The sequence below is a fragment of the Cinclus cinclus genome, chromosome 4 (genome assembly GCF_963662255.1).
Source record: "Cinclus cinclus chromosome 4, bCinCin1.1, whole genome shotgun sequence".
Taxonomy (NCBI): domain Eukaryota; kingdom Metazoa; phylum Chordata; class Aves; order Passeriformes; family Cinclidae; genus Cinclus; species Cinclus cinclus.
This window is the reverse complement of record NC_085049.1, coordinates 65124378-65138169: the sequence shown is the minus strand read 5'-3', so window position 1 is coordinate 65138169 and position 13792 is coordinate 65124378. Positions and strand designations below refer to the sequence as shown.

General features: G+C 39.7%; 1 protein-coding gene across 1 annotated transcript in view; it reads right to left on the bottom strand.

The window, feature by feature from the left end:
* Positions 1-12159, bottom strand: part of LRGUK (leucine rich repeats and guanylate kinase domain containing) — a 40776-nt gene extending 28617 nt beyond the window's left edge. The window contains exons 1-9 of the mRNA XM_062492536.1: positions 11980-12159; positions 10733-10840; positions 9961-10042; positions 8784-8884; positions 8316-8397; positions 6030-6154; positions 3044-3187; positions 727-807; positions 16-102 (exon numbers count right to left, since the gene is read on the bottom strand). Coding sequence (XP_062348520.1) covers positions 16-102; positions 727-807; positions 3044-3187; positions 6030-6154; positions 8316-8397; positions 8784-8884; positions 9961-10042; positions 10733-10840; positions 11980-12159 — 990 coding nt within the window. The remainder of the gene's footprint in view (positions 1-15; positions 103-726; positions 808-3043; positions 3188-6029; positions 6155-8315; positions 8398-8783; positions 8885-9960; positions 10043-10732; positions 10841-11979) is intronic.
* Between the last annotated feature and the right edge of the window lie 1633 nt (positions 12160-13792).

Below are 13792 nucleotides of genomic sequence, written 5' to 3'. Positions count from 1 at the left end.
ATTATGTTTGATTACCTTTTCTTCCACTGAAACCTTCTTGAGATCCAGTTCTGTGACTTGGAGCAACATGAAAATTGCTGAGAGCCAATAACCACCTTGTTCCTGAGGGAAAAAATTTCTGTTTTGACACAAAATGCTTAATTTCATCCAGCCAATATTTAATTCTTGTTAAAGTTAAATTTTCATTAACACAATGCAAAATAAAAGTCTTTTTTACCCTGAAGGGTGTCAAGATACTGCCCCAACTGACCCTTCACAAGCTCAGATGCTGCAGCAAAAGCTGTGTTGTTCAAATGTTTGTAACCACAATATTTGAAAGGCCAAGATGGGAATTTAAAAATGGAAAGGGATTTGATCATACTTTGCTTAGGAGAAGGACATCTCAGCAGGAAAAGCCTTTCAGATTATGGAAAACCAGGAAAAGTTATTTCAGGTAATTTTTTTCCTGATAATTTCATTGTGTGCCACAACAGACCAGGCTCATAAAAGCCAATAAAAACCTGGCAATTACAAGAAAAAATTAAACTCTTTATATTTTTCTTCTTTCTGGCATTGGGAACGACTGTAAAATTCACACAAAATTTAGAAATCACAAGAGTTGGGATAGAATTGTCTTTGATCACTCAGGACAAATGCCCTGTCCTGAGGGCACTTCTAGAGACAGAAAATGAGGGTAAAAGGATTCAAACCATCAGGTTTAGGTTCTCATTTTGGGGTCTTTCTTACCTGTAGAGGGTTTTTTAGAAGATTTAAAACCCTGAGGAGAGGCAGATCTTCAATCCATTTAATCTCACTCAGCTCAGCCACCTGAGCAGGGACAGAAGCAGAGAATAAATCAGCAGCAACAGAATCCATGAGAACTATACAGGGAAAATGCAGCATTTTAATGTCTGCTCTTCAAATCTGGGTATTAAAAAAATCATTATTAATCCCAAAAGGGGTTTACATGTTAACTGCACCCAATGAGGCACTTCCAGGCACAAAAGAAGACAACTTGGCTGTTAGCTAGAGCAGCAGGATAATCCACACAGCAGTTTCCAAGCACCTGCATTTTTCCAGTTTGTTCAAATGTCAAGCCCAAACACATTTGGCTTTTTATGTGCTGATATGCTTAAATGAGGCAAATCTGCAGTTAAATTCATGCTCTGGCTGGGTAGTTAAAAAAAAAAAAATCCTTCTAAGAGTTTATTTTCAGTGAAGTTCAAGTTCATCCTACAGAACTTGCAGCACTTGGCTAAAAAGGAACAGGATTTTTTGTCCTTGGATGTGTCCAGAGGGATAAATCAGGGTGTCCAGTGGGTCCAGGTCACTTGGGGTCTCATCTGTGCACAAAGGAAAGCTGGGCACTCAGTTATTTGGGTTAATTCAGGTTTGTGTGGATTTTCATTCACTGCTGAAAGATGGAATCAGAGAATCATTGTGGAATTGGTTGGGTTGGAAGGAACCTTCAAACCCATCCAGTGCCTTGGGGAAAGGGCACCTTCCACTGTCCCAGGGTGCTCCAGCCTGGCCTTGGACATTGCAGGGACCCAGGGGCAGCCACAGCTGCTCTGGGAATTCCAGGCCAGGTATTCCTTCCCCAAATCCAATCCAAATCTCTCCTCTTTCAGTGTAAAACCATTCCCTTTTCTCCTGTTTGTATTTTTCCATGTAAAAGCCTCTCTCCATCTCTCTCATAGCCCCTTTTAAATCCTGAAAACCCAACTGAACCTAAAAGACTCCAGATTCTCCTTAATTCATCCTCAATCCTTTTAAAGTGTCTAAAAACATAAACCTCAACCATGGCCTAGTCAAAACTCACTTTGAGATAAGCAGAAGCCCACACAGGACAGTCTGACCAAGTCAAATGTGATTTGAGTGGATTTCTTAATAAATCCCAGAATTTCAACCATCAACAGTTGAAAATCACTGAATGTTTACGAGGGACGCATTTGCAGCTAAACCTGTTTGTGCTCATTTTTAAAAATAAAATCAGATAATTCTGAGTGGTCATGAACTGAAGTAACTCCATGCGTTAATGAATTAAAACTCCCCTTTAAATTATTCTTCAAAAGGCAAAGTTCATAAAGGAGTGACTCATTAAACAGTTTCAATGACATCATTCAAAGAGGCAAATTTTGATGAGGTAAAATTAAGAGTTTTTATGTGCTGGAAAGAACAGTGGAAAATAAATAAGGCAATGGAAGTGGTGTTGTTAATAAAAACTACACCATTAGAGAATTTCCTGTCTGCTGCAATTGAGGTATCTTTAAATGTCAACCTAAACACAGGGAGAAAAAGAACCCACAGTGACTTGAATTAAATCTTCTTGCAAGGATGGGAAAATGACAGAAAATGTTCCACTGCTGCCTTGTATATTTATTTTCTTAGATTATCTTTTTTTTTTTTTTTCACACATCTCTGATGTCAAAGTGATTCATTAATTGTTATGTTGTTTTTTTTTTTTTTTCCAGTTAAGGATGCTGGAAGATCAATATCAAAATTACTGTGGATATTTGGCTTGGCATTCAAAATTCAAATGAGTTGGATGGTGCCATTGTACTTCCAGTACAGAAAATTGTGCTGCATAACAAAATCTACATTTTTAACAGAGTTCTTGCAGGTCTGCCTTGCAGGGAGTTTCCAGCTAACAGCTCAGAAGGATCTGTGGTCATAAAATTGGGCTGAGAAATATTAACACTCCCCCCCTTCCCCAAGGCCCGGCAGCAGCAGAGCTGTGGTGTAAATAAAGATCCTCCAGAATAATTGTGCTGGAAAAGCTGCAAACTCATCCCTCTGTGATCCACCCAGGGGAGCACTGTAAATTCTCCATGTGTGGGAACTCCAAAGTGGGACCTGAGTAAAGAGAAACTCACCTAAGATATTAAATAAGGGCTGGGAGGACACCAAGAGTCAACGTGGGAAACACCAAAAGAAAAGATCTCATCTTTTCTAATATTAATTTCTTGCAGTGCTGGATGATTTTTGGAGCCCTTCCAGGAACTGAGTGTTAAAAAATTAAATTATTCTGTGTTATTAGAAGAAGCTGAGCTCAGTCTGGTACCTGGTTGTCCTCCAGGTTAATCACCTCCAGTAGATCATGTTCCTCCAAGCCTTGAAGACTGTTTATTTTATTGTTGGACAGATCCACCCTCTGCAGTTTTTTCAAGTTCTTCAACCCATTCACCTTCTCAATCTGGTTAAAGCTCTAAGAAAAAAAGGGGAAAAAAATGAAAGCAGAGAAACTGCAAATAAACCTCTATGAAAAACATCCCTGACGGGTAAAAGAAAAAAAAAGAAGTTGGATTTGAAGATTCTTTGTCATGGAAAATCCTGTCAAAAACAGACCTTTATGCATTAGGCTCATGCACATCCTGGTGCGTTACATTCCCACTGATAAACCTCTAGGAAAAACATCAGTTCTGAGGGAAAAAAAAAAAAAAAAGAAGTTATTTCTTGGATTTGAGGATCCTTTCTCATGGAGAATCCTGTCACAAATAGGCCTTTCTGCATTAGCCTTATGCACATCCTGATATGTCACAATCCTGCTCATGGAAATAAAAAAGGAATCATCTCTCTCCTAATTAGCTTATCTCCAACTCCCCTTGAACAGACAACAGCAATAAAAAGAGCTCTAACATTTTTTTAAATGCTGATATTGGCCCAAGAACACTCTTGTCACCATCCAGCTCAAAATTCAGAACACAGGGATGCATGGAAAATTATGGAAAATATATACATTTATAAATACATTTAATTTCCCTCTGTAATCATGGCTCTATTTACACTGGTGATTACAGAATAAATAATGAAAAAAATTAAGGCAGGGTAGAGAGGAGAAAGGCTGAGGGTTGGGAATGTTCCCCTGGGGAAGGGAAGGACACAGGGAGACCTTCCAGAACATTCCATGACCTGAAGGGGCTCCAGGAGAGCTGCAGAGGGACTGGGGACAAGGCCTGGAGGGACAGGACACAGGGAATGGCTTCCACTGCCAGAGGGCAGGGATGGATGGGATCTTGGGAATTAGGAATTCCTGGCTGGGCTGGAATTGCCAGAGCAGCTGTGGCTGCCCCTGGATCCCTGTCAGTGCCCAAGGCCAGGCTGGACATTGGGACTGGGAGCACCTGGGACAGTGGGAGGTGTCCCTGCCATGGCAGGGGTGGCACTGGATGTGACCTTGAAGGTCCCTTCCAGCCCAAACCTTTCCTGATTTCCTGATTCTCTGATATAATACAAAAATTTCTCCGGAATACATAAATCCATAATAATGTACATTAAGTGATGGCTCCATTCACTGTCAGTGACAGCACAGAAATATTAAAAAAAAAAAAAAAAAATCCCCTATTTTCCTGTAAATTCTTCCAGACTTTCCCACATAAAATGCCCCCAGATTTGGAGAACCCATGTGCTAAATAATAAAAGATTTGTGTTAATCATAAAAGCATTGGAGTTTGTATGAATCAGAATACTAAGGTCTGAAATGAAGCATGGACATTAGATAGAGAAAAATATATATGATTAAATCATTCTGTTTAAATCCCCTGTTACAAATATTGTGTTTTGTAGTAAATTGTATTTGATACCAGTTTGTAAAACGAGGTTTTCCCACGGCCTGAAAGATATTGCAAAATCAGATTTCCTGCCTTTGTATAATCAATTGCAGCCTGAAAGATTTTGCAACACCAGATTTCCTGCCTTGGTGTAATCAATTACAACTTATCTGTTAAGACCAGACCCCTCCCCAGGTCTAGTGTCCCTTATTTACCAAGACCAGATGACAAACTGTCTGGAGACTACAAGGACAAGCATCCTATAAAAAGGAGCTGCAAACCAAGGTTCCACGGAGCGTGGAGTGGGCGCTGACCCCTCACCTTCCCCAGCGCTGCGTGCTCTGTCTAGATCAAATAAAACAATCTCCATTTTGCTAAATATCCAGACTTTGTTCCTCATTTATATCAACCCATAACCAAAATTCAGAGTTTTTCCAAACTCTGATTTCTCACTGGTGTCCAGATGGTTTCATGCCTGAGGGCCTCAGGAATCAGAGACTCATTTCTGGCCACAAATTCCAAGCAGGGATAACAACTCAATGCTCATCCCTGTCCCAGTGGCCACACATTCCCAGATGGCTTCTCCACAGGATTATTCCTCCATAACCTTGCAAATTTGATTTTGCCATCAAGCCTCACCTTGTGCTAAAAGCTTGGAAGCTTCATCTTCTATTAATAAATATTTAGGAACTGTTAAAATAAATAAGCCAGATGACTCTAATGTTAATCCAGTTGTCTGTCCTTGACATTTTTCCTGACTTTTAAATGTTCAATTAGGTTATTAATAGCATGGAAGCTCCCTCTCTGCTCCTGAGCTTCGTTAGACCTCTGGTTAATTTGGTACAGCTTGGAGCTAGAGTTTCAAAATGCTGGGCCAGAGGTGCACAGAAAATTCTGGGAACAAAAGGGATTTGGGGATAGATTCTTTAAAAAGTAAATTTTCTTTAAAAAGAAAATTTCTAAGAGTCCAGTTCATTAGAGCTGTGCTTCTGATTTTATTTTTTAATTTTATTTCTAGTTTTCCCCTGAATATTGCAGCAGCCAAGGGCCAATCTGAGTTGTATTTTCTATATCTGTTTCTACAGAACAGAATAAAAACCTTTAAATTTCTTAAAATAATTGAAAAAGAATATTTCTATTTCTGATAAGGGATTCAGTCAATCCACTTCAAATATTTACATGGGTGCTTAAAGCCAATGTAGCCAATAGGAGCTCTATACAGGTTTTTTGGGAGTGCTTTTTTAAGTCCCATTAAATATTTTTCACTCCTTATTACAAAGTAAAAGATAGTTAAAAGCAGCCTGTTGGTTTGAGAGCAGCTGGATTGCACAAAAATAGGTTTGGGTTGTGTTTCTGTCAACATATGTATTATTAATTTAAAAAAAAAGTACAGTGTTACAGCTATCTCTGGAAATTTGTTACATCATTATCTTCAGCTTTATTAAGGTATTGATACCTTGATAAGAGACAGGCAGGAAAAACATCAGAATTGTTTCTTACCAGATTGAGGATTCTGATGGGTAAATTCTGCAGACCCCTGATGGCAGTGAGTCTGTTGTGTGACAAACCCAGCTGGGTCAGGCTGTGACACTTCTCCAGCCCTCTGATCTCCTCAATCTCATTAACTGTGCACTGCTTTCAGGAAAAGAAAAATAAAGGGCTGAACACAAAACCTGAGCAGTAATTAGGTGATTAATTAACAAACTGAGTCTGATTTTATGGTGTGGGGAGTTGGGTAGGAAAGGATTCATCCTGAGGGGGTTTAAATCCCACTTCTTGAAGCATCCTACAGAAATTATTCAGGACATAATTTTATGGGGCTATTTCATTATATATTTAAATTATACCTGTTCTGTCCTGGCCATCCATCCTGAGAGGAGAAAGTGTATTTTGAATTAACATTGCAGTACAAGTAATTAGAATTCCTCTCAGCAAGCTTCAGCATGAACAGAACTCCTCAAATTCCTTAAACAAAGAACCTTTGACAACAAATCCAGCTCCAGTTTCTCCTTAAAATAGATGAAGTGAGAGGAACTTGACTCTGGATCTGCCCAAAATCAGGTAAAACTCTGCCCCAGGATGTGATTCTTTGGTGACTGGAGTTAGGCAAAAGTTTGAACAAGGAAAAATTCAAGTTTAAGCCACAAGCATCAATGTGAGGCAGTAAATTGCTCAGCACTAAATAATAATAATAATAATAATAATAATAATAATAATAATAATAATAATAATAATAATAATAATAATAATAATAATAATATTTTTGCCCTTTAATGACTCTCTATAAAACTTTGTCACATATTTTTGGCCAAGTTGTGTCTCTTCCTGGTTTAGCAATTCCTCCCTGACAATTCCTTTAGAAAGATGTCAGGTGTGCACAAAAAAAAAAAAAAAAAAAAAAAGTGATGATGACCTGACCACGTGCATCAGAATTCACTTAAAAATAGTAAGGAAACTTTAGTTACTGTCAATGAGAAATAAATGCCAAATGTTTCTGCTTCTGCAGGGTATTTCAAAGAGGATTTTTTCATGTGTGATTAAAAATATGATTGTGCTGTCTGCCAGGTGAGGAGTGTTTGAAACAGATTGGTGCCACTTTGCTGGCCTGAATTCTGAATTTCCAATCCTGACCTCATTTTCCTCTGTTTTAGGGGATTCTCTTGTGTATATGAAAACATTTTTATCCCTATTTCACCAACACCTTCCTTGACAAATGAAGAAATCCAAGGCAGTACAAAACCAAACCAAAACCTACAGATCAGATCCACAAGACAAATATACTTTTTTCTTTTTTTTTTTTTCCCTTTCCCCTTTTTCATTTTGCTGGAGGGATTTTTGCTCCATGATGGAAAATTCGGACTGCAAATGGAGAGTGGTTTGGTGCCATTTAGTGACATGATTTGTGTCACCTGCACCTACTATGTAAAGTGGGAATAATTGAAACAAATAATAAAGTGGGTACCCTCAAATGCTTTATCTGAAATAGGCATTGGATTAATTTCAGTTGGTAATGGGTGAGAGAGAGAAAAATCTCCACAATCTCCTGTCCCCACCTTTTCAGGGAGCAGAAAATTGGGATGCAATTCCTGAAGAAAAAAAAGAAACATTCAGGAGCCCTCAGGAAGCAATTTGAAGGCAGCAGGGTAACGTGAAGCTCCAGAAAGCACAGGAAGGGATTTTTAGGGAAGCCTTGGAAAAACAGCACTGAAAGTCAATTTACAGGTTCCTGTTTTTCAGGTTTCTGCAGGAAAAGTGTATCTAATTCCACAAACTGGGATGGGTGTAGAAGTGGGGATCAGAACAACCTTTGCTCCACGTGCTTCCCTCAAAAATTCCAGGAATTTTTCTCTCTTAAAAATTATTTCCATTTTCACTAAATAGCCTGCATAAGTAATTGGGTCCAAGATGAAACAACAAATTCCTTTTTTTTAATTTAAGTGTTCCAAGCTGATTCCCTGTTAACATTTGGGATTTAAGAATCCATTTTTTATTATTATTTATTACCTGTATAAGGGACATCTCCCCTTTTCACTTTTCCATGATACAAAAAGGAGTTTTTGCGTCCCTCTAGCAGGAAAATCCCCCAAATGTGCCCACTTTTAACACCATCAATGCTTAAGTAAATTAAGATCAGTCTCAGCACCAGAATTACAATTTCATCTCAGTTCTAAGAACAGAACTGACATGAAGGGGAAAATACAAAGAAAGCAGGTATTAATTTGAAGAAACAGCAAAAAAAAAAAAAAAAATCAACTTTTGTCCCATTGAAGATTCCCCAAAGGATACAATCCAGCAGGAGTTTGGTAAGTGAGTGGTATGCTGACAAATCTTGCATTTCTGGGATTTGATTGTGTGAAAAATCTACTTCCTAAAGGAAAAAAAGAGATGAATTTGGGGTTATTTCTTTGGCAGTGACTCTGGCTGGGAGTCTGCTGTGTGTTCTACCTTCCCACCACATGCAGGGGTTCAGTGTGGAAAAAAATGAGAGACATAAATAAAATACAAATAAATTAGCAAAAATATAAATAAAATACACATAAATAGACATACAAATATAAATAAAAGACATAAATAGAAGGCAGACCCAAACGTTTGAAAAAGGAAAATGGAAAATATGAACTGAGGTAAGAAAGAAGAATAAAGAGGGTATAAAAATTTACTTTTGTCTATGCTCAAATACACCTGACTTAGATTCAGAAAACGGTTTTGAATTTAAACCTTCAAAATGTTTTTTTTTTTTTTTTGAAGACTTACCCTGAGGTTTTTAGGTGCTTTAAAATTGAAATATGTGGTCAGTTGGTTTTTGGAAGCATTCAGCTCTATTAAATAAGGCATGTGACTGATACAGGAAAGATCTAGAAATGAAACAAAATGTCAAATCCTGTGCCTGAATACAAAGATCATCAATGCAAAATGTGATAATTACATCCTGCACAAATTAAGAGTCAATTTGGAGTTGCACATTCAGAAAGTGATGTGTCAAATGCAGAAATCAGATATATTAACACCTTCTCCTAGAGGAAATAAAAAGGTTTATAAACCACAAAGATTAAACATCCAAGTTCCACATTTAATTTTCATTATGCCAGCCGACTTGCCTTTAAGCAAGAATTTATTTTCTTTTTTTTTTAATATATATTCTATCTACCTCTACAATGACAGATTCACTCTGTCTTGAGTTATCAATTATTGGAAAAAAGCATTTAGGCCACAACTGAGGAGTAAATGAGTGGTTGCTATGGAAAAGTCCCTGCTCTGTTCATATCTGGCCTCCACAGGAAAACAGCAAAAAGCCTCTTATTAAAATGAGCAGGGAGAGGATCTGCTTTACAAAAGTGCTGCTATTCTTGGACTGCAGCTCCTCAAGTGAAAGGAACTTGAAAGAAATAATGTGGTTGCCCCACCACATCTTATTCCACTAGATGTTGAATTAAAAAAAAATTGGACAGAGTTCTAGAAGGAGCAGCTGGTGGAGTCTTTATCTCAGTCTCCATTTGACACCCTAAATGCAAAAATTAAAAAATAATAAAAAAAATAATAATAAAGGTATTTTTTTTACCTTTTGTCACCCACAGGAAACCTTGACAAGGGAAAACTCGAGGCTAGGAAAACCAAACTAAGCATAACTTGAATATTCTGCCACCTGCATATGTCAAATCTCCACCTTCACCTTGACATATCTGCTGGAATTTTATCTCTGGGTAATAAACTGAGAGTTTAAGCTCCATGTTCCCACTGATAAACATATGCTGGTCTTAATGGGCCGTGGATGTTTTGGGTGCTTTGGAGGAGATCAAGCCTGGTTCTGTGGAATGTTTGACACCACTAAAATGTCAGCCAGGCTTTGTCACACTAAAACTCTGTGGTCCAGCACATTTCTCATCTGAGACGGTTTCACAACCCAAGAATTTGTGGTTTATTTACTCCATACCATTGATTTTATTGGAGGAAAGCTCCATTTTCTGCAGGTGAATGTATCCAGAGAGAATGCTGATGTCCCTCAGCTCACGACCCTGGAAAAAGGAAAGGAAGGGATTTCAATAATAATTTTAATCATAATTTTAATAACTGGTTGTGTAAACCCAGCTGGCACATCGGAGAGATGCCCCAAGGTCCCTCCAGCTGCAGCAGAACAAGGTGACATCTACAGAAAGTGATATTGGAGCAGCCAGAAATGGAGAAAATGCCACAAAAACGACTTTGAAACAACAAAAAGAGAGCTGCAGTCAGGAAAAATGCCAGGGAAACAAAGCTGTGTGGAAAAGGGAGGGAAAGGAGAGAGCTTTGAAAAGACACAACCACTTTAACTTCCTGAATGCAGCATTTCCAGGTGTTTTACACATTCCTTTACTTTTTCCTCCAGCTGACTAAAGCAGGAAGATACATTTTTCATACCTGAGGAATGGATAAGGAGAAAAAGAAATCAAAAATCTCACTGCTGATTCTACTACATGAAAAAAAAAAAAAAAAAAAACCAAAAAAAAAACCAAAAAAAAAACCAAACCACCTTCCACCCTGGCAATCAGCAGGAACCACTCTGAGCCTTATCAAAGCCCCTGTACGTGAAACAGGCAGAGACAAAAATCTGCCTCTTGACTTTTTTTTTTTTTTTTAAACAAGGCCAGCTATTTGCTGCTGCAAAAAAAGGGAAATATTTGTGCAGAAAAGCACCTTAAACTGATGGATTTTTTGCTTGTACTTACAGGAAGTGACAGATGAAGATAAACATACTCAGTCCCAGGGGCTGAGTAGCCCAAGGTGTGGAGTCCCTCAGCAGCGGTGTGTTCATCCAACACCCCCTTCAACTGATCCTAAAAAAACACCGGAAAAAGGGGAAAATGGGTTAAGGAGACGTTTATGAAGGGAAATTCCACACTTGAGAGAATCCAGAGGCTGCTGGGGTTCAAATGGGATCAGGGTTGATAAAAGTCCTCAATCAAATGCTGCTTCTAACACTTCACCACCCCACTAAGAAAAATGATTATTAGGAAAAATGATGAACCTTGCCCTCAAAGCAGCTAAACAGAACCATGCCACATGCCAGCCTCCATCCATTTGAGAAGGTTCATCAGGATTTTACTGGAATTTTAAATTTTCTTCCCTCCTGGCTGAAGTACAGGACCCATTCCCCAAGCTGTCGAGCCCACTGATTATGCATGTTAACACCTCAGCAAACCAGCACTAGCAGGGTGCTGCACCCCAAAATGCACATTATTGGAAGCCCTTTCCATTTGTTCAGCATGACCAGCTCAGCTCAGAGGAAAAAAAGTCTTTGCCAAAGAGGCTGCTTGACAGATGGCACTAATGAACCAGGGCACGGGCTTAATGAGAAAATCAGACAATGGTTTGTGAAATTCCTATGAACTCGGAGGAGCCACACAACAATTGCTAATCCAGGGACCGAGATAAATAATTGAATAATTGCATTATAGCACCTTTATATTATAGCAAGGGAGAGCACAGGAAAATTTCCACAAAGCAAAATAGGAGGTGATATTTTGAGGTGTTGGGATTTAAAGCCTAGCAGGGCAGGGAGAAAACAATTCACACGTGTCCATAGGGCTTACTGAAGCTTAGGGCTGGGAATTTAAACAGGAAAAGGTTAATTTGGCCACACGTGTGCCAGTTTATCCTTAATCTCATATGGCCAGGAGACTTGGCAGTGTTAGGTGAATGGTTGGAATTGACGACCTTCACTTTTTTTTTCCAATCTAATTGATTCTGTGAGAGAGAGAGGGACAATCCAGAAGTACCCTGGACACCACGGGGATGGAAGGGACCCTAAACAAGGCAGAAATGAGACGTGAGGAGACACAGACCAAATTACCTGATGCCCCCATTCATTCACCCTTCTTTCCCCCACACCTACACTGAGTGATGAGGGTGGAAAGGACAGTTCCCTCACAAGCACACACCCCTCCCCGAACAGCTGGGGAGCCCTGGTCTGAACCTCTGAGAGCTTTGACTCTTCCTCCTCGCCGTCCTCCTCCTGTTCATCCTCGCGGTGAGGCGGGCCGAGCTGGGGCTGCTCCTCGGGGAACTCCTGAGCGAGGGGCTGCGGCGGCTCGTGAGAAGGAGGAAGCGGCTCCCCGAGGCTGCCTGCTCTCCCTTTCTCCTCGCTGCCCGCCATGAGCTGCAATAACGAGAGAGGAGACGGAGAGAAGTCCACTATCAGTCCCGTCTCCGCTCATGCCTGGTCGCCGCCATTTGTTTACGCGTTGCCGTGGAGACGATTCGCGCTAACGCCCCGCCAGCCAATAGGAGTGCAGATCGTGTAGCGGTGCAGCATGGGAATTGTAGTTTTCAGCGGCGCCGCGGAGCATCTTGGGAGTTGTAGTGAGGCATCCATTGGCCTCGCTCCCGCCTCGGGTTGCAGAACAAACTTTTAAACCTTATAAATAAGTCAGTTTAAGGAGATAAAGGGGCACACAGAGACTCGCTGGCGAGCCTTTAGTGCCGCCTCAGTGTGTGGAGAGAGACCAAGGAATTTATTCTACACCTTTGGTCAACCATAAAGAAAGCCAGCCCCTCATTAAGCCCGATTTCCTTATTAACATTGACACCCCTGAGAATGTAAATGCCTTCTACACGTGTCTCACAGGTATGACCTCAGTCCCCAGAACCCCACCTGTAACACGCAATTGTTCCATCCCATTGGGAAGGGCTGAAAATAGCATAAAAGTGGGAAATCGGGGCAAAAAGATTGAAGGGGAAAACATCTTGTCAGGGATCAGTAAATGGCTGTGTCTCTTCTACCCCGAAGGGATGACTTTAAGTGAGTTTTGTGCCTCCAATTGCAGTGGAGCAGACCTGGGAATATTAGTTTTATATATATATATATATATATATACACACCCCAAAAATATAAATATAAATAGAAATATACATGTGTTACTATACTTTCTGCCACGACATACCATTAACGTTCCATAGTTGGTGGTGAAGCACTGTTTTTCCTTAAGAAAAAGGTACAACTTCAGAACTGATGGGGGAAAAAAAATCGCTATGATTTTGCCAGATTTTGGGGAAATAATGAGACTGTCACAACAGGGGAAAGCAAAAGTACAGCTTTTGAGATATCTTTGCATGTTGTCCTGTTTTTATATCACGTGTATCTTACACCAATCCACTCCTAATACAAATTTGAAGTAAAGATGCTAAAGATGCTTGAGATTTTGGGTACATTTTTTTTTTCTACATTGCAGGATAGGGTAGAATGAAAAGGCAGAAAACAAAGGGGAAAAGAAGAAGAAGACATGTCCAAATACAAGTCCCTGCAAGATAAACATGGGGTATAAACTTATCTATGTGGTAAAACAATTGAACATTGGGGATGGGATTATTGCAGTGAATTTCCATTGTTGGTAAAGTGACACCCATCTTTGAATGAGGTGATTATTGCTAAGGAAAAAATGAAGATATAAAAACTCCTTATGGACATTACTCGATGACTTTTATCTCTTTGCTTCAGGGAAACATTATGATAAGTGCTATAAAGCCACCCCAAATTGCATCCTTTTATTATTTCCCTGGTCATAAATATTAAAACCCCTAAATGGGATTTATTCCTTTTCCCCTGAGGTCCGGCTGCCTCAGGGATAGGCAGCAAAGGGCAAGGCTGGAGAGGTCAGAAAGGACAGGAAACCCTGGAAGGGAAGGAGGAGCTCTGTCTGTTAGTGGAGTTTGGGAGTGATGCCTCCAGTTTTAGCTTTCACATTTTCCAGATTCTGTACTGCACTGGTATATAACTATGAATCTCATAG